This window comes from Hyla sarda, chromosome 5 (genome assembly GCF_029499605.1).
Source record: "Hyla sarda isolate aHylSar1 chromosome 5, aHylSar1.hap1, whole genome shotgun sequence".
NCBI lineage: Eukaryota > Metazoa > Chordata > Amphibia > Anura > Hylidae > Hyla > Hyla sarda.
In genome coordinates, this window is record NC_079193.1 from 319,752,891 (window position 1) to 319,774,122 (window position 21,232).

The following is a 21,232-nucleotide window of genomic DNA, read 5'->3' on the forward strand; positions in this document are numbered from 1 at the left end:
GATGACGGGGGTCTGGATGATGACATGGGGGGATGATGTATTTCCCACCCTAGGCTTATAGTCGAGTCAATAACTTTTCCTGGGTTTTTGGGGTGAAATTAGGGGCCTCGGCTTATATTCAGGACGGCTTATACTCGAGTATATACGGTAAGTAAAGGGTGATATGTAAATTTTTTGACATGATTCGTAGGTGTCGCCTATATATCTTTTTCATACTCTAAGAATGTGCCACATTTAATAGAGTGGTTCAGGCTATTTCTAAATCTGGTACATTTTTAGACAAGAAAAAGCAGTTCTCCATTTACCATCTTACAATAAAACTTATGTCTTTTATTTCCGGTTTAAAATGGATTGCTATAAATAGGAATCCTAAAAGCTTCGAATGTATCGAATGTTTACATGTATGTGGTGAATGAAAGAATGACTGTTTGTTTGACAGCTACTGAAAGTGTACTTCAGGTGAAATTTAATCAGAATAGGGTTGTTCAGTTGTTAGTTTTTAACACAAATTTATAGTCCCCATAGGGACATATTACATGAAATCTTCAGATTGTATACACTGTTCAATGCTATGCCACAGCATTAATAAGTATTATCGGTGCTCTGCTGCTTGAGTCTGCCATGGCTGGCTGGAGCATCAGATCTTTGATCAATGATGTCCGGCATTAGCCACGGGTCCCGCTGGCAGTTAGCTGCTGGGACCACCCCGCTATGACCCATGTTCAGCTCCTGAGCACGCGTCATAGAAGGGGGTGGGACAAGGGCGTACAGGTATGCCCTTCATCCTCAAGAGGTTAAAAGTAGTACAATTAGGCTCCTTTCACACTTCTGTTAGTGCCCGGCAGTGTGACGGCCGTTAAAAGATAGCGGGAGAAAATTTTGTGCTTGTGCCGTCTTTTTCTCCTCAATAACGGTTGTCAGAAAACCCCATTCAAGTGAATGCGATCCTCAGTGACCGTTATGCCTCCTGTGGGGCTCTGTCACACTAACGGCTGTTAAGGGTACGTTCACACATCCAGGATCCTGCGCAGATTTGATGCGCAGGTTTTGTAACTGCCGATAAGAAGCTGTGCTCAGTCATTTAGTTTACACTGAAATCTGCAGCAGAAAATCCTGCTCATCAAATCTGCGTATGTGTGAACGTACCCTAAAGGCAAAAAAGAGAAAAAAGGAAAAAAAGGAAAAAAAGAGCCCTAACCCCTTAAGGACACAGCCCATTTTCACCTCTAGGACGCAGCCCTTTTTTGCACATCTGACCACTGTCACTTTAAACATTAATAACTCTGGAATGCTTTTACTTATCAATCTGATTCCGAGATTGTTTTTTCGTGACATATTCTACTTTAACATAGTGGTAAATTTTTGTGGTAACTTGCATCCTTTCTTGGTGAAAAATCCCAAAATTTGATGAAAAAATTTAAAATTTAGCATTTTTCTAACTTTGAAGCTCTATGTTTGTAAGGAAAATGGATATTCCAAATATTGTTTTTTTTGGATTCACATATACAATATGTCTACTTTATATTTTCATCATAATATTGACAAGTGTTTACTTTTGGAAGACACCAGAGGGCTTCAAAGTTCAGCAGCAATTTTAAAATTTTTCACAAAATTTTCAAACTCGCTATTTTTCATGGACCAGTTCAGGTTTGAAGTGGATTTGAAGGGTCTTCATATTAGAAATACCCCATAAATGACCCCATTACAAAAACTGCACCCCCAAAGTATTCAAAATTACATTCAGTAAGTGTTTTAACCCTTTAGGTGTTTCACAGGAAAAGCAGCAAAGTGAAGGAGAAAATTCAAAATCTTCATTTTTTACACTTGCATGTTCTTGTAGACCCAATTTTTGAATTTTTACAAGGGGTAAAAGGATAAAATTTATACTTGAATTTGTAGCCCAATTTCTCTCGAGTAAGCACATACCTCATATGTCTATGTAAATTGTTCGGCGGGCGCAGTAGAGGGCTCAGAAGCGAAGGAGCGACAAGGGGATTTTGGAGAGTACGTTTTTCTGAAATGGTTTTTTGGGGGCATGTTGCATTTAGGAAGCCCCTATGGTGCCAAAACAGCAAATAAAAAAAACATGGCATAGCATTTTGGAAACTAGACCCCTTGAGGAACGTAAAAAGGAATTAAGTGAGCCTTAATACCCCACAGGTGTTTCATGACTTTTGCATATGTAAAAAAAAAAATAATTTTTTTCACTAAAATGTTTCCCCCCAAATTTCACATTTTTGCAAGGGTTAATAGCAGAAAATACCCCCCAAAATTTGTAACCCCATCTCTTCTGAGTATGGAGGTACCCCATAAGTTGACCTGAAGTGCATTACGGGCGAACTACAATGCTCAGAAGAGAAGGAGTCATATTTGGCTTTTTGAGAGCAAATTTTGCTCGGGGGGCATGTCGCATTTAGGAAGCCCCTATGGTGCCAGGACAGCAAAAAAAAATGACATGGCATACCATTTTGGAAACTAGACTCCTTGAGGAACGTAACAAGGGATAAAGTGAACCTTAATACCCCACAGGTGTTTCACGACTTTTGCATATGTAAAAAAAAAATGGTTTTTTTTTTACCAAAAATGCTTGGTTTAGCAAAAATTTTACATTTTTAAAAAAGGTAATAGCAGAAAATACCCCCCAACATTTGAAGCCCAATTTCTCCCAATTCAGAAAACACCCAATATGGGGATGAAAAGTGCTCTGCTGGTGCACTACAGGTCTCAGAAGAGAAGGAGTCACATTTGGCTTTTTGGAAGCAAATTTTGCTCTGGGGGCATGCCGCATTTAGGAAGCCCCTATGGTGCCAGGACAGAAAAAAAAAACACATGGCATACCATTTTGGAAACTAGACCCCTTGGGGAACGTAACAAGGGGTAAAGTGAACCTTAATACCCCACAGGTGTTTCACGACTTTTGCATATGTAAAAAAAAAATATTTTTTTTACACTAAAATGCTTGTTTTCCCCCAAATTTTACATTTTTTACAAGGGATAATAGCAGAAAATACCCCCCAAAATTTGTAACACCATCTCTTCTGAGTATGGAAATACCCAATAAGTGGACATGAAGTGCACTGGGGGCGAACTTCAATGCTCAGAAGAGAAGGAGCATCATTGAGCTTTTGGAGAGAGAATTTGGCCATGTGCATTTCCAAAGCCCCCCGTGGTGCCAGAACAGTGGACCCCCCCCCCACATGTGACCCCATTTTTAAAACTAAACCCCTCACGGAAGGTAATAAGGGGTGCAGGGAGAATTTACACCCCACTGGCATTTGACAGATCTTTGGAACAGTGGGCTGTGCAAATTAAAAATTTTATTTTTCCTTTTCACAGACCCCTGTTTCAAAGATCTGTCAGACACCTGTTGGGCCTAAATGCTCACTGTACCCCTTATTACATTCCGTGAGGGGTGTAGTTTCCAAAATGGGGTCACATGTGGGTATTTATTGTTTTGCACTTATGTCAGAACCGCTGTAAAATCAGCCACCCCTGTGCAAATCACCAATTTAGACCTCAAATTTACATGGTGCACTCTCCCTTCTGAGCCTTGTTGTGCGTCCCCAGAACACTTTGCGCCCACATATGGGGTATCTCCGTACTCAGGAGAAATTGCGTTACAAATTTTGGAGGCTTTTTTTCTTTTACCGCTTGTGAAATTTTAAAGTATGGGGCAACACCAGTATGTTAGTGTACAAAAATGTTTTTTTTTTTACACTAACATGCTGGTGTAGACCCCAACTTTACCCAAATTTATCCCGAGTACGGCGATACCCCATATGTGGTCCTAAACTGTTGCCTTGAAATACGACAGGGCTCCAAAGTGAGAGAGCGCAATGCGCATTTGAGGCCTAAATGAGGGATTTGCATAGGGGTGGACATAGGGGTATTTTACACCAGTGATTCTCAAACAGGGTGCCTCCAGCTGTTGCTAAACTCCCAGCATGCTTGGACAGTCAATGGCTGTCCGGAAATGCTGGGAGTTTTTGTTTTGCAACAGCTGGAGGCTCCGTTTTGGAAACACTGCTGTAGGATACGTTTTTCATTTTTATTGGGGGGGAAGGGGTGGTGGTGGGGGGGGGGGGGCAGTGTACGTGTGTATATGTAGTGTTTTACTCTTTATTTTATGTTGGTGTAGTGTAGTGTTTTTAGGTTACATTCACACTGACGGCGGATTACACTGAGTCTCCCGCTAGGAGTTTGAGCTGCGGCTGCTGCAGCTCAAACCTGAAGCAGGGAATTCACTGTAATCCGCCGCCAGTGTGAATGTAACCTGTACATTCACATGGGAGGGGGGGGGCGGCAAAAATACAACTCCCAGCATGCACTGACTGAACGTGCATGCTGGGAGTTGTAGTTTTGCAACAGCTGGAGGCACACTGGTTGGAAAATACTGAGTTAGGTAATAGAACCTATTACCTAACTCGGTATTTCCCAACCAGTGTGCCTCCAGCTGTTGCAGAACTACAACTCTCAGCATGTACTGATTGCCAAAGGGAATGCTGGGAGATGTAGTTATGCAACAGCTGGAGGCACGCAAGTACAACTCCCAGCATGCCGAGACAGCCATTTGCTGTTCCTGAATGCTGGGAGTTGTAGTTTTGCAAGATTTAGAGGGGTTCAGGCTGGAGATCACTGACAGTGGTCTCTAAACTGTGGCCCTCCAGATGTTGCAAAACTACAAATCTCAGCATGCTAAGACAGCAAACTGCTGTCTGGGCATGCTGGGAGTTGTAGTTTTGTAATATCTGGAGGGCTACAGTTTAGAGACCACTGTCAGTGATGCCCAGCCTGAACCCCTCTAAATCTTGCAAAACTACAACTCCCAGCATGCCAACACAGCAAACAGCTGTCAAGGCATGGTGGGAGTTGTAGTTTTGCAACATCTGGAGGGCGACAGTTTAGAGACCACTCTCTAAACTGTCGCCCTGCAGATGTTGCTAGGCAACAGACTCCTGGACACGCGGCGTCATACTCACCTCCACCGCCGCCGTGATCACAGCCGCCGCCGTCATCTTGAGCTCTGCCGCCGGGTAAGTGACCGCCGCTGCCGCCGCCGTCGCTACTACACGGTTCCCCCCGCTGTGCCCGGACACCGATGGGCGGGCATAGCGCGGGGAACCGAACTTTAACCCCCCCGCCCCCAGTCTGCTATTGGTCGGCCGCTCCGCCGATCAATAGCAGGGATAGGAGGGGTGGCAACCCTGCCACCTCACTCCTATCTCTTCAAGGGGGATCGAGGGTGTCTTGGACACCCCCGATCCCCCTTATTTTATCGCGGCGCCGCCGTTGATGGGCAGGGGGAGAGCGCTCCCCCTGCAAACACCATAGATGCCGTGATCAGACTGATCACGGCATCTATGGGGTTAATGCTGCCGGGACCGGCGCGATCGCGGCCCCGGCAGCTGCGGTGGGTCTCCGGCTGTGATTGACAGCTGAGTCCCACCCGCGATCTCCTGCGCTGCCCGCGGCAGAGCAGGAGATCGCTTGGACGTATGCATATGTCCATTTGCGCGAACGTGTAATTCGCCTGGACGTATGCATACGTCCAATAGCGGGAAGGGGTTAAAGAGGTATTCCAGGAAAAAACTTTTTTATATATATCAACTGGCTCCAGAAAGTTAAACAGATTTGTAAATTACTTCTATTAAAAAATCTTAATCCTTTCAGTACTTATGAGCTTCTGAAGTTAAGGTTGTTCTTTTCTGTCTAAGTCCTCTCTCATGACACCTGTCTCGGGAAACGCCCAGTTTAGAAGAGGTTTGCTATGGGGATTTTTCATTTTTTTACACTAACTAAATTTTTCATTTTTTTACACTAACATGCTGGTGTAGACCCCAATTTTTCCTTTTCATTAGGAGTAAAAGGAGAAAAAGACCCCCAAAATTTGTAGTGCAATTTCTCCCGAGTACGGAAATACCCCATATGTGGCCCTAAACTGTTTCCTTGAAATACGACAGGGCTCAGAAGTGAGAGAGCGCCATGCGCATTTGAGGACTAAATTACGGATTGCATAGGGGTGGACATAGGGGAATTCTATGCCAGTGATTCCCAAAAAGGGTGCCTCCAGCTGTTTCTAAATTCCCAGCATGCCTGGACAGTCAGAGGCTGTCCGGAAATGCTGGGAGTTGTTGTTTTGCAACAGCTGGAGGCTCCTTTTTGGAAACACTGCCATACATAGTTAGTATGGTTGAAAAAAGACATACGTCCATCAAGTCCAACCAGGGGATTGAAGGGAAGGGTGTAAGGGGATAAGGGAAAGGGATGTAGTTTTATAATTCTGCATAAGCATTAATGTTATTTTGTTCCAGGAATGTATCTAACCCTGTTTTAAAGCTGTTAATTGTTCCTGCTGTGACAAGTTCCTGAGGTAGACCGTTCCATAAATTCACAGTCCTCACGGTAAAGAAGGCGTGTCGCCCCTTTAGACTAAACCTTTTCTTCTCCAGACGGAGGGAGTGCCCCCTCGTCTTTTGGGGGGGGTTTAACAATACGTTTTTTTTTTTTATTGGGGGGGACAGTGTAAGGAGGTGTATATGTAGTGTTTTAATCTTTATTATGTGTTAGTGTAGTGTAGTGTTTTTAGGGTACATTCACACTGGCGGGTTACGGTCAGCTTCCCGCTAGGAGTTTGCGCTGTGGTGAAAAATTTGCCGCAGCCCAAACTTGAAGCAGGAAACTTACTGTAAACCTGCCCGTGGGAATGTACCCTGTATAGTGGTCTCAACCTCCAGATGTTGCTAGGCAACTCACCGACTTCCGTCGGATCCAGCCGCACGTCATCGCCGCCCGCCGATCTCCACCGCCCGCCCAGATGGGTAAGTGGACTTCGGCGCCGGTCCCCGTCGTTTCCCCTTTCTGCCCCGCCTATTGTGCGTGGGCAGGACGGGGAAAACGAAAGTTAAACCCCCCACCCCCGATCTGCTATTGGTGGTCGCGTCTAGACCACCAATAGCAGGGATAGGAGGGGTGGCACCCCTGCCACCTCACTTCTATCGCTTCAGGGGGATCCTGGGTGTCTTAGACAACCGCAATCCCCCTTATATTCCGGGTCACCCGGTCACTATAGACCCGTAATGACCAGGAATCTCGCAAATTGCAAGTGTGAATTCACTTGCGATTTGCCGCGATCGCCCACATGGGGGGGTCTGATGACCCCCCCTGGGCGTTTGCACGGATGCCTGCTGAATTATTTCAGCAGGCATCCCGGTCCGATCCCCGTCCGGCACGGGGTACGCATACGTCAAGGGTCCTTAAGGGGTTAATGGCTGTTTGTGGTGGAGCCCAGCGGCAGTATAAAAGTAGTCTAATAGAAAAGCATGTGACCATGGTATCGTTTTAATCGTATTGACCCACAGAATAAAGAGAACGTTTCAGTTTTACCATAAAGTGCACTGCATAAAAAGGAAACCCCTGCATAAAAATATTATCCCCTTCAAATAATAATTGTTGGTTTTGCCATACATTTTATGGTAAAATGAACGCTAGTGGCTGTGCCAAAAAACAAGCCGAATATGGGCCTCTGAATGGAAAAATAAGAGTTATGGCTCTTAGAAGGTGAGGAAGGGGCGGACATTTTAAACGCGAAAATTAAAACTGGCTGTGTCGTTAAGGGGTTAATGTTGACTTTCATACATAAACTTGAAATTGAATGTATTTGAGTAGTTTTTCGCCCAAATATTCACAAGTCTACATATGTCACATAGTGGTCCCATAGAGTCCCCATAGAGTCCCCATAGAGTCCCCATAGAGTCCCCATAGAGTCCCCATAGAGTCCCCACAGCCCGTCCCCGGTCACGTGCAAACCCGCCCGTTTCGCTTCCACAAACATCGCATTTTATATACAAACAAACAACAACGTCATTCCGATTTCTCACAGTGATTGGCTGTAAAGCAGGAGGTGGGCGGGGCTATTCGGTGGCAGCGTACGGTTGCCATGTCACTAACAGCTTCCGGTTTGTGTCGCGTGCCGCCTTCATGCAGCGGGATTCCTGTTGATCCCTATACACACCCGGGTGAGTATTACCTGCGTTACCTACCGGATATAATTCACACTACGGCAGCTGTATGGCGTTTTATTGTTTAACATGCTGCATCATACCCAGCAACTATAGATGTGCATGTTACATGGGCAGCCCGGCTGGTTGTTCTGCGACTTGTAGTGCGTCAGGTTCTTGAAAATACAGCAGCTATACTATAACTCTATGGGCTGATATTTTTACCTATAAGTCATCATGTGCATAACTGATGGCTGTTGCAAAACTACAACTCCCAGCATGCCCAGACAGCCAAAGGCATAACTGATGTTCTGTCATCTAATACAGTGTTTCCCAAGCAGGGTGCCTCCAGCTGTTGAAAAACTACAACTCCCAGCATGCCCGGACAGCCAAAGGCATAACTGATGTTCTGTAATCGAATACAGTGTTTCCCAAGCAGGGTGCCTCCAGCTGTTGAAAAACTACAACTCCCAGCATGCCCGGACAGCCAGCGGCAAACCTGATGTTCTGTAATCTAAAACAGTGTTTCCCAAGCAGGGTGCCTCCAGCTGTTGCAAAACTACAACTCCCAGCATGCCCAGACAGCCAAAGGCATAACTGATGTTCTGTCATCTAATACAGTGTTTCCCAAGCAGGGTGTCTCCAGCTGTTGGAAAACTACAACTCCCAGCATGCCCGAACAGCCAAAGGCATAACTGATGTTCTGTAAGCTAATACAGTGTTTCCCAAGCAGGGTGCCTCCAGCTGTTGAAAAACTACAACTCCCAGCATGCCCGGACAGCCAAAGGCATAACTGATGTTCTGTAATCGAATACAGTGTTTCCCAAGCAGGGTGCCTCCAGCTGTTGAAAAACTACAACTCCCAGCATGCCCGGACAGCCAAAGGCATAACTGATGTTCTGTAATCGAATACAGTGTTTCCCAAGCAGGGTGCCTCCAGCTGTTGAAAAACTACAACTCCCAGCATGCCCGGACAGCCAGCGGCAAACCTGATGTTCTGTAATCTAAAACAGTGTTTCCCAAGCAGGGTGCCTCCAGCTGTTGCAAAACTACAACTCCCAGCATGCCCAGACAGCCAAAGGCATAACTGATGTTCTGTCATCTAATACAGTGTTTCCCAAGCAGGGTGTCTCCAGCTGTTGGAAAACTACAACTCCCAGCATGCCCGAACAGCCAAAGGCATAACTGATGTTCTGTAAGCTAATACAGTGTTTCCCAAGCAGGGTGCCTCCAGCTGTTGAAAAACTACAACTCCCAGCATGCCCGGACAGCCAAAGGCATAACTGATGTTCTGTAATCTAATACTGTACAGTGTTTCCTAAGCAGGGTGCCTCCAGCTGTTGCAAAACTACAACTCCGAGCATGCCCAGACAGCCAAAGGCATAACTGATGTTCTGTCATCTAATACAGTGTTTCCCAAGCAGGGTGCCTCCAGCTGTTGAAAAACTACAACTCTCAGCATGCCCGGACAGCCAAAGGCATAACTGATGTTCTGTAATCGAATACAGTGTTTCCCAAGCAGGGTGCCTCCAGCTGTTGAAAAACTACAACTCCCAGCATGCCCGGACAGCCAGCGGCAAACCTGATGTTCTGTAATCTAAAACAGTGTTTCCCAAGCAGGGTGCCTCCAGGTGTTGAAGAACTACAACTCCCAGCATGCCCGGACAGCCAAAGGCATAACTGATGTTCTGTAATCTAATACTGTACAGTGTTTCCCAAGCAGGGTGCCTCCAGCTGTTGCAAAACTACAACTCCCAGCATGCCCAGACAGCCAAAGGCATAACTGATGTTCTGTCATCTAATACAGTGTTTCCCAAGCAGGGTGTCTCCAGCTGTTGGAAAACTACAACTCCCAGCATGCCCGAACAGCCAAAGGCATAACTGATGTTCTGTAATCTAATACAGTGTTTCCCAAGCAGGGTGCCTCCAGCTGTTGAAAAACTACAACTCCCAGCATGCCCGGACAGCCAAAGGCATAACTGATGTTCTGTAATCTAATACTGTACAGTGTTTCCTAAGCAGGGTGCCTCCAGCTGTTGCAAAACTACAACTCCCAGCATGCCCAGACAGCCAAAGGCATAACTGATGTTCTGTCATCTAATACAGTGTTTCCCAAGCAGGGTGCCTCCAGCTGTTGAAAAACTACAACTCCCAGCATGCCCGGACAGCCAAAGGCATAACTGATGTTCTGTAATCGAATACAGTGTTTCCCAAGCAGGGTGCCTCCAGCTGTTGAAAAACTACAACTCCCAGCATGCCCGATCAGCCAGCAGCAAACCTGATGTTCTGTAATCTAAAACAGTGTTTCCCAAGCAGGGTGCCTCCAGGTGTTGAAGAACTACAACTCCCAGCATGCCCGGACAGCCAAAGGCATAACTGATGTTCTGTAATCTAATACTGTACAGTGTTTCCCAAGCAGGGTGCCTCCAGCTGTTGCAAAACTACAACTCCCAGCATGCCCAGACAGCCAAAGGCATAACTGATGTTCTGTCATCTAATACAGTGTTTCCCAAGCAGGGTGCCTCCAGCTGTTGGAAAACTACAACTCCCAGCATGCCCGAACAGCCAAAGGCATAACTGATGTTCTGTAATCTAATACAGTGTTTCCCAAGCAGGGTGCCTCCAGCTGTTGAAAAACTACAACTCCCAGCATGCCCGGACAGCCAAAGGCATAACTGATGTTCTGTAATCTAATACAGTGTTTCCCAAGCAGGGTTCCTCCAGCTGTTGAAAAACTACAACTCCCAGCATGCTGGGAGTTGTAGTTTTTCAACAGCTGGAGGCACCCTGCTTGGGAAACACTGTATTAGGCTGGGTTCACACCACGTTTTTGCAATACAGTTCCTGTATCAGGTTTTTTATTAAAAAAACGGATTCCTCAAAACCTGACTAAACTGTATCAAAACGTGTGTACAAATTTTTATCTGTATACGGTTTGTAAATCATGTCCGGTTGCATCAGTTTTTTAAGAAAAAAAAAAGTATACCTTTTTAACTTTTCACTCCATTATGAATAAAGTTTCACTTGTTTGATTGAAATTCCAAGAAAAAAAACTGTGCAAAGTCCAAAACCGTATGGTGAAAACCGGATGGAACCGTACGCACATACGGTTTTTCACCCGGACCAAAAACCATTGTAGTCTACGGTTTTCTGTCCGGAAAAAAAAAAATACATTCTGGTGTATACGGTTTTGAATGGGAAGTCTATGGGCACGGTTTTCTGTACGATTGCATACTTTTTCTATTATTTTTTATGAAACCGTATGCCGAAACCGTATTTCAAAACCGTGGTGTGAACCCACCCTTAGATTACAGAACATTTTGTGAACATTTTTGCCAGTCATGCATTTCGCTGTCTGGGCATGCTGGGAGTTGTAGTTTTTGCAACAGCTGGAGGCACATTGCTTGGGAAACACTGTATTAAATTGCGTAATATAAATTATGCCTTTGACTTTCCAAGAATGCTGGGAATTGTAGTTTTGCAGCAGCTGGAGGCACCCTGCTTGGGAAACACTGTATTACATTTTACCTGTAGGCATTGAGGTGCGATGCTTATAGGTGAAAAGATCAGTTTCATGCTTACCGTGCCCGGATCCACCGCGCCGTTCGGCTGTAATCTTCAATTTTCAGTATATGCTAATGTGGTGCTAACTGGCACCAGCTGGGCTAACTGGCACTCTGATGTCAGTGTTGCTTTCCGCAGCGCCGCCCAGCTCATCAATATTCCTCCCCTCTCTCTTCATCACAGAGCGGGGAGAGGTGGAGGGAGGGGAGGAATATTGATGAGCTGGGTGGCGATGCGGCCAGCAGCGCTGATATCAGAGTGCCAGTTAGCCCTGCCGGTGCCAGTTAGCACCTCATTAGCATATACTGAAAATCGAAGATTACGGCCAAACGGCGCGGCGTATCCAGGCACGGTAATGACCAAACTGATCAGCGTCCCCTGCACTACCAGCCTGTACCGCTGGTTAGTGCGGATGGGAGCAAGCTGACAGTTTTCCTTTAAGGAGCTGAGGCACTACAAGTCCACATCCACAATGATGATGCTCCCAGGTTATGCACAGATTCATAGCAATGGCCTCGAAACTGTGAGGTCCACAGCTTGGAGACCACTGACCTTAAAGGGGTACTCCGCTGGAAAACATATATTTTTTAAATCAACTGGTGCCAGAAAGTTAAACAGATTTGTAATAGGGCTGCACGATATGGGGAAAATGTGCGATTGCGATTTTGGGCCTAAATATTGCGATTGCGATATGTGATGCGATATAATTTAAAAAAAAAATGGTGAAATCCCCCCATTTCATGTCCAATCGCCTCCATTTCACATCTATCTATCCATTTTATGCCCACCACCTATTTCACATCTCCCCCTTGTCACATCTCCACCCCATCACATTCTCCTCCCCAGTCACCAGTCACATTCTCCTCCTGTCACATCCCCCCCCCCCCTTGTCACACCACCCCTTGTCACATCTTCTCCCCTTGTCACATCCCCCCCTCCTCTTGTCACATTCCCCCCTTGGCACATTCTCCTCCCCTTGTCACATTCCCCTCCCCCTTGTCACCCCCCCCGTCACATTCTCCTCCCCCTTGTCACATTCTCCCCCCCCTGTCACATTCCCCCCCTTGTTACATTCTCCCCCCCTTGTTACATTCTCCTCCCCCTTGTCACATTCTCCCCCCCTTGTCACATTCTCCTCCCCCTTGTCACATTCTCCTCCCCCTTGTCACATTCTCCTCCCCCTTGTCGCATTCTCCTCCCCCTTGTCGCATTCTCCTCCCCCTTGTCGCATTCTCCTCCCCCTTGTCGCATTCTCCTCCCCCTTGTCGCATTCTCCTCCCCCTTGTCGCATTCTCCTCCCCCTTGTCGCATTCTCCTCCCCCTTGTCGCATTCTCCTCCCCCTTGTCGCATTCTCCTCCCCCTTGTCGCATTCTCCTCCCCCTTGTCGCATTCTCCTCCCCCTTGTCGCATTCTCCTCCCGCTTGTCACATTATCCTCCCGCTTGTCACATTATCCTCCCCCTTTTCACATTCTCCTCCCCCTTGTCACATTCTCCTCCCCCTTGTCACATTCTCCTCCCCCTTGTCACATTATCCTCCTGCTTGTCACATTCTCCTCCCCTTGTCACATTCTCCTCCCCCTTGTCACATTTTCCTCCCCCCTGTCACATTCCCCTCCCCCCTGTCACATTCCCCCCCCCCTGTCACATTCCCCCCTTGTTACATTCTCCTCCCCCTTGTCACATTCTCCTCCCCCTTGTCACATTCTCCTCCCCCTTGTCACATTCTCCTCCCCCTTGTCACATTCTCCTCCCCCTTGTCACATTCCCCCCCCCCCTGTCACATTCCCCCCTTGTTACATTCTCCTCCCCCTTGTCACATTCCCCCCCCTGTCACATTCCCCCCCTGTCACATTCCCCCCCTGTCACATTCCCCCCCTGTCACATTCTCCCCCCTTGTCACATTCTCTCCCCCCTTGTCACATTCTCCTCCTCCTTGTCACATTCTCCTCCTCCTTGTCACATTCTCCTCCCCCTTGTCACATTCTCCTCCCCCTTGTCACATTCTCCTCCCCCTTGTCACATTCTCCTCCCGCTTGTCACATTCCCTCCCCCTTGTCACATTCCCCCCCCCTTGTCACATTCCCCCCCCTTGTCACATTCCCCCCCCCCTTGTCACATTCTCCCCCCACTGTCACATTCCCCCCCCTTGTCACATTACCCCCACCTTGTCACACTCTCCCCCTCCCCTTGTCACACTCCCCCCCACCTTGTCACACTCCCCCCCCTCCCCTTGTGACATCCCCCCCCCCCTCCCCTTGTCACAAGTTTTTTTTTTTTTTTCTCCCTGCGCCCTTCGCTCAGTGTTTTTCTAGCAGGATGCCTCCAGCTGTTGTGAAACTACTACTCCCAGCATGCCCGGACAGCCTTTGCCGGTCCGGGCATGCTAAGAGTTGTAGTTTTGCAACAACTGGAGGCGCCCTGGTTGGGAAACACTGACTTTTAGTATTTAAATTCGTTTTTACCTGCTCTGGCCGGCCCCCGCTACGGGAGCCAGCTCAAGCAGATAATTGCATGTTTTCCCGGGGGCCGTATCGCCATATCGCAAAAAGCAAAAATCGCGATTCGATTGCTTTTGCGATATATCGTGCAGCCCTAATTTGTAAATTGAAACATTTTAACACTTCCAGTACTTATCAGCTGCTGTATGTTCCAGAGGAAGTTCGTTTCTTTTTGAATTTCCTTTCTGTCTGACCACAGTTCTCTGTGCTGACATCTCTGTCTATTTTAGGAACTGTTCAGAGTAAGAGCAAATCCCCATAGCAAACCTCCCCTGCTCTGGACAGCTCCTAAAATGGACAGAGGTGTCAGCAGAAAGGAGATTCAAAAAGAAAAGAACTTCCGCTGGAGCATACAGCAGCTGATAAGTACTGGAAGGATTAAGATTTTTAAAGAGAAGTCATTTACAAATCTGTTTAACTTTCTGGCACCAGTTGATTAACAAAAATGTTTTCCAGGGGAGTACCCTTTAAGTTAGGGTGCATTCACACGGCCGTCTGTCCCCGTTTAGGTTCCGTTGTTACTGGTTGTAAACAGATTACAAACGGTTGTAAAATAATCCAATTTTTCTGCACAGAATGATGGATACAAATGGATAACATCCGTTTGCGTCCGTTATTGTCCGTTTTTTTTAAAGTGAGTTTTTATTTTTGACGGGAAAAGAACGGGACAGGTCTAGACGGCTGTGTGAACGCAGCCTTATAAAATGTTTGTTAATAAAAATACTCTGAAAGTAATTTATCATCGCTCATTTATTTATTTATTTTTTCAGCAGAACCATGGTGCATATTTTGTGCAAGTGATCAGTTGCGCAAAATAAAAAATATGACTTTTACACTTGCACCTTTCTGGCGTTCTTTGTTCCTTCTTCAAAACATTATAGCGTAGAGTATTTTCTTTCTTAGGGTTGCCAGTTTATCATTAGCGACAATTTTAAATTATCGCATCTTTTGCTGCACAGAGTTAATTTTTTTTTTGCGTAATTCACTGGCAGCCTCTACCAGCCGTAGAAAATTGCTTAACGTGGTACTCCAGCCAAATGTTTTATTTATACTGGCCCTGGTCCTCTTCCGGGTTTTGGGGCCTGACATGTAACACTATGGGTCAGCTTAAAGGGTACCTTTCATCAAAAAAAACTTTTGATATATTATAGATTAATGTATGCAGAATAACTTTCCAATAGAATGTTATTAAAAAATATGCTTCTTTCTATTTAATTTTCCACTTTGAAAAAATGACCACTCCCTACCAGTCCTTTTTTTTTTTTTTTTATAGATTTCAGACTCATGCAGGAGTCCTAAATCTCAAACTGCAGCCGGAACACAGACTAACTCAGCACTGCTCCATGCCAGGGAGCTGTGCTGTTCTTGTCTGTGTCCCAGCTGCAGTCTGAGATTTAGGACTCCTGCATGAGTCTGAAATCTATAAAAAAAAAGGACTGGTAGGGAGACCCCTAGTGGTAATTTTTTCAAAGTGGAAAATTAAATAGAAAGAAGCATATTTTTTAATAACATTCTTTTGGAAAGTTATTCTGCATACATTAATCTATAATATATCAAAAGTTTTTTTGATGAAAGGTACCCTTTAATGCCAAATGGGACATTGTCCTGCCTTGGCCGGTGATTGGCTAAGGCTGCGTTCACACGGCCGTCTAGACCCGTCCCGTTCTTTTCCCGTCAAAAATAAAAACTGACTTTCAAAAAATAAAAATGGACAATAACGGATGCAAACGGATGTTATCTGTTTGTATCCATTTGCATCCATTATTGTTCAGTTAATAAACCAAAACTAAAACGTTTTTGTTCTGAGCATGCTGAGAAGTAAAAACTGATCAAAAAACAGATTGAAAAAATGGATGCAAACGGATGACATTAAAGGCTCATCCGTATTCCATAGACTTCAATGTTAAATTTACTGTATCCGTTTTTTCTTCCGTTTTTTTTTTTTTTCGACGGGAGAAAAATTACTGCATGTTTCGTCTTTTCTCTCGTAAAAAAAAAAAAACAGAAATGAGCGCAAACGGATGTGAAAGGATTGTAAAAAAAATCCCATTGACATCAATGGGATTATTTTACAACCGTTTTTAATCCGTTTACAAGCAGCAACAACGGAACCTAAAAAGGGAAAAAAAAGACAGGGACAGACGGCCGTGTGAACGCACCCTAAGATGCAGTGTCATATAATGGGCCCAGGCTTCTTCCTGGTGAGCGGGCCCGTTACATCACACTGCCACCAGTAGTTTTACGTGTTGGGCCCCAAAACCAAGAAAAAACCTTTTCCTACATGTGGTAGGAGTATTGGATTGGTTTTATTTGTGAATTTGTCTGCCCAGGCAAATGTCTTTAAAAAGAACTCAATCACACAATCATTGATGAATTCCCCTTTTTGTGTTTAGGGTCTGGCCATTGCTCCAAGTAAAGATGGCGGCCGGTGATCAAGATAGCAGGGAACTGAGTTTGATGGATAAACAGATCACAAGGTAAGAGCTCCAAGGATGCACCTTAAAGTGAGTCAGTCAGCTCCAGATTTTGATTAGAGCTCAAGTATCAATGATCAGTGTTTCCTGAACAGGGTGCCCCCAGTTGTTGCAAAACTACAACTCCCAGCATGCCCGGACAGCCAAAGGCTGTCCGGGCCTGCTGGGAGTTGTAGTTTTGCAACAGCTGGAGGCACCCTGGTTGGAAAACACTGCATTAGATGCATGCCTCCTCTCTCCCCCACCCTGCCATGACTCATTGACTTGCAATGATCAGTGCTAAAAGAGGATACCTCTAAGTCATTGGTCTCTTAAAGGGGTACTCCGGTGGGAAATTTTTTTTTTTTTAAATCAACTGGTGCCAGAAAATTAAACAGATTTGTAAATCTTTACCCTTCAAGTACTTTTTTAGCAGCTGTATGCTACAGAGGAAATTCTTTTCTTTTTGAATTTCTTTTTTGTCTTGTCGACAGTGCTCTCTGCTGACACCTGATGCCTGTATCAGGAACTGTCCAGAGCAAGAGAAAATCCCCATTGCAAACCTATGCTGCTCTGGACAGTTCCTGACACGGACAGAGGTGTTAGCAGAGAGCACTGTGGACAAAAAAAGAAATTCAAAAAAAGAAAATAATTTCCTCTGTAGCATACAGCTGCTAAAAAGTACTTGAATGGTAAAGATTTTTTAGCCCCTTAAGGACTGAGCCCTTTTTCGCAATTCTGACCACCGTCGCTTTACGAATGAATAACTCGAAAACGCTTTTACCGAATATTCTGATTCTGAGATTGGTTTTTCGTGACATATTCTACTTTATTTTGGTGGTAAATTTTCGGCGTTACTTGCATCCTTTTTTGGTGAAAAATCCCCAAATTTCATGAAAATTTAGCATTTTTCTAACTTTGAAGCTCTCTACTTGTAAGGAAAATGGATATTGCAAATAAATTTTATTTTTATTCACAAATACAATATGTCCACTTTATGTTGGCATCATAAAATGGACATATTTTTGCTTTTTGAAAAAATTAGAGGGCTTCAAAGTATAGCAGCAATTTTAAAAAATTTCATGGAAATGGCAAAATCTGAAGGGACAGATGTTACAGAACTACAACTCCCAGCATGCCTGGGCAGTCTAGGCATGCTGAGAGTTGTAGTTTGGCAACATCTGGAGGGCTACCGTTTGGGCACCACTGTAACAGTGGTCTCCAAACTGTGACCCTCCAGATGTTGCAAAACTACAACTCCCAGCATGACCAGACAGCCTTTGGCTGTCTGGGCATGCTGGGAGTTGCAGTTTGGCCTTCCTAGTGGTTGCCACAGTAAAGATTACTTTACTTTCACTTTCATTCCCCCCCCCCCCCCCCCCACCGTAGTTTCCCTACCTGAGCCAGGATCTAGCAGTCTCCAGCGACGATCGGGGGTAACTAGGTATCTTCTCCTCCAGGTACCAGCCTCCATCTTCTCCCCATGTTCCCCTCGACATCCAGGGGTGGGCAGAACGGGGGTTGCCATGGCAACCCACTGCCCTGCCCTGCCATTGGTCAGAATCAGTTCTGACCAATGGCAGGGGATAGGAGGAGATCGCAGCACTGCGACCTCGCTCCTATCCCTCAGGATGATCAGGTCTGTCACTGACACCTCTGATCCCTATTTTCCGGGTGATCAGGTCACCAGAGAAACGATCAGCCCGGAATAGCAGAAAATTGCATGTCTGAATTGACATGCGATTTTTTGCAATCAACGACATGGGGGAATCTCAGGAACCCCCTCGGCAATGTGCCGGGATGCCTGCTGAATGATTTTAGCAGGCATCCTGGTCCGGTCCCCAACCGGCTAGCGGCGTGACCGGAATTCCCACAGGCGTATGCATACGCCCCACGTCCTTAAGGACTCGGGATGCAGGGCGTATGCATATGCCCGGCATCCTTAAAAGGTTAATAGAAGTGATTCACAAATCTGTTTAACTTTCTGGCACCAGTTGATTTAAAAACATTTTTTCCCCTTTAACTGTTGCTCTCCAGATTTTGCCAAACTACAACTCCCAGCATGCCCAGGCAGCCAACTTCCGATTGTCTGTATGTATGGGGTTGTGCAGAATCTTCTGGAGTCTGGAGAAAAAAATGTCTGGAGAACAAAAAATATTGAGTAAGTTGAGTTTCAGTGTCCGACTCTTCTGTCCTAAAGGGAGGTAAGCCACCATCAGAAGAGTCTGACAGCAGCATTTCCCTTCCATGTGTATGGGGGAGGGGGTCAAACAAGTATCTTGCCAGCTTTTGAAGGTGTACTGGCTTTACTTCACATGTGTTGCTTTCATACCTGGTCAAATAAATAAGTTTTGACCTCTGTAGAGCAAGTAGGTGGATAGCCATAAATATCATGGTGTGTCGGGACCCCTGTCTGCTCAGAGCTTCTGCTGGAATATTCTGCAGAGATTCTGGTCACATGAAAACAGCTGTTTAGGTTGTGACATTAAAGAGAAATTAGTTAGTTCACCCACCCTGAATCCCAAGAATTCTGGACATAGTTTCTGAATCTATTGCGCTCCTGTGCACAATGGAGACGGGGAGCCAGCTAGTTGAGCCCCCCTGCCTCCTTCATATTCACTGCCCAGGCCACCTCTCTCATGAATATGCTAATTTATTTACTGTCCTGCTGGTGGGGGTTCTCTGCTCTCTGAGAGCACAGAGGAGTAATATAAGACAGGAGAGAGCACAGAGGAGTGCTATCAGACAGGAGAGAGCACATAGGAGTGCTATCAGACAGGAGAGAGCACATAGGAGTGCTATCAGACAGGAGAGAGCACAGAGGAGTGCTATCAGACAGGAGAGAGCACAGAGGAGTATTATCAGAAAGGAGAGAGCACAGAGGAGTGCTATCAGATAGGAGAGAGCACAGAGGAGTGCTATCAGACAGGAGAGAGCACAGAGGAGTGCTATCAGACAGGAGAGAGCACAGAGGAGTGCTATCAGACAGGAGAGAGCACAGAGGAGTGCTATCAGACAGGAGAGAGCACAGAGGAGTGCTATCAGACAGGAGAGAGCCCAGAGAAGTGCTATCAGACAGGAGAGAGCACAGAGGAGTGCTATCAGACGGGAGAGAGTACAGAGGAGTATTGTCAGACAGGAGAGAGCACAGCGGAGTGCTATCAGACAGAAGAGAACACAGAGGAGTGCTATCAGACAGGAGAGAGCACATAGGAGTCCTATCAGACAGGAGAGAGCACAGAGGACTACTATCAGACAGGAGAGAGCACAGAGGAGTGCTATCAGACAGGAGAGACTACAGAGGAGTGCTATCAGATAGGAGAGAGCACAAAGGGAGTATTATCAGACAGGAGAGAGCACAGAGGAGTACTATCAGACAGGAGAGAGCACAGAGGAGTCCTATCAGACAGGAGAGATCACAGAGGAGTTCTAGCCTACCCTCACTTACTGGACTTTGTCCATGCCTGTGCTTCATCTTGGACAAAGCCATGATTTTATAAGCCATGATTTCTATAAAAAGGAAATAAAATTTTCTTATGAAGTATATTAGAAAGAACTTTTTTTCAAATCACTGACTGCAACCAAGACATCCTTACACAGTAGGGAACAGAATATTCAACTGTAAAACCTGATAACAGATTCCCTATTTACTGGGCAGCATAGTCTGCTGATGGATTGCTTGCCCAGTTTCTCCTATGTTATACAGAATATATATTTTCTAAATGTATTAGTGTTTACTTGTCTCACTTTATTGTGTTTTTAGTTTGCTGGATATTATCCTGAATACCCACCTTATGTCAGTCAATCTGCACTGCAATCAGATCTCCAGGATCGAGGGACTCTCGCACCTCCACAGGTTACGGCATCTGGACTTGTCATCCAACCTTATCTTCAGAATTGAAGGCCTGGACTCTCTGATAAGTTTGCAGAGCTTGAATCTGTCCTGTAACAGGCTCACGTCAATAGAAGGTCAGTGCTCATTGCAGCTCAACAGGACTCTGTGTTACATGCAGATTTAAAGGGTATCTGTCATGATCTTGTTACATTTTTAATTTTATATCCTCCCTGTTCACTGCCCTCATCATGATAAACCACCCCTGCCCTTATTTTTGTTGTTTTTTAGTTTTCTACCTTGATATTGCTCTGTATTTTCTGCTCAGTCTCAGTCAGATTCACAGACTGGAAAGGGGTGTTCCCCAGCAGGCATGACATCATCTGAAGCCATACAGGGGAGAACTTCCTCCCTCACTCTGCAACACACAGCCCAGAGCAGTCCAGTGTGAGATGAGCTATGGTTGGCTAAGGAGTCCAAAGTCTGTGCAAGACATGTGCTCTGAACAAGTAGGGAGACACCCAGTGGCAGCTTTTTTAAACACAAATTTTAAAAAAATTCTGAACATTAGAATTTTTTTTATTTACCACAAGGAGTGCAGTTACAAAAATTTGTTTTAACCTCTTCAGGACGCAGGGCGTATGCATATGCCCTGCATCCTGAGTACTTAATGGCGCATGGCAACGTCCGTGGGAAATCATTCAGTAGGCATCCCGGGACATCGCTGGTAAATACTGGCGGACTGCGGCGCTTCCGGATCACCTGGGTCACATGTGACCCCATGACCCAGATAAGTAACATACACCACCAATCATCATCGGTACAGTTCTGGAGGGTGGCACCCCCCAGTACAGCTGTGATTGGGCGGCTGTAGTGACCGCACCAA

General features: G+C 45.7%; 1 protein-coding gene across 4 annotated transcripts in view; it reads left to right on the plus strand.

Moving 5' to 3' along the window:
- The first annotated feature begins 7,885 nt into the window (after nucleotides 1–7,885).
- Nucleotides 7,886–21,232, plus strand: part of LRRCC1 (leucine rich repeat and coiled-coil centrosomal protein 1) — an 81,951-nt gene continuing 68,604 nt past the window's right edge. Inside the window, exons 1-3 of one of the 4 annotated variants that reach the window (XM_056522254.1) lie at nucleotides 7,886–8,015; nucleotides 16,455–16,538; nucleotides 20,278–20,483. In XM_056522254.1, the coding sequence (XP_056378229.1) occupies nucleotides 16,480–16,538; nucleotides 20,278–20,483 (265 nt within the window). In that variant the 5' untranslated portion in view covers nucleotides 7,886–8,015; nucleotides 16,455–16,479. The remainder of the gene's footprint in view (nucleotides 8,016–16,454; nucleotides 16,539–20,277; nucleotides 20,484–21,232) is intronic. The other 3 variants (XM_056522253.1, XM_056522252.1, XM_056522251.1) reach the window with 3 other exon arrangements.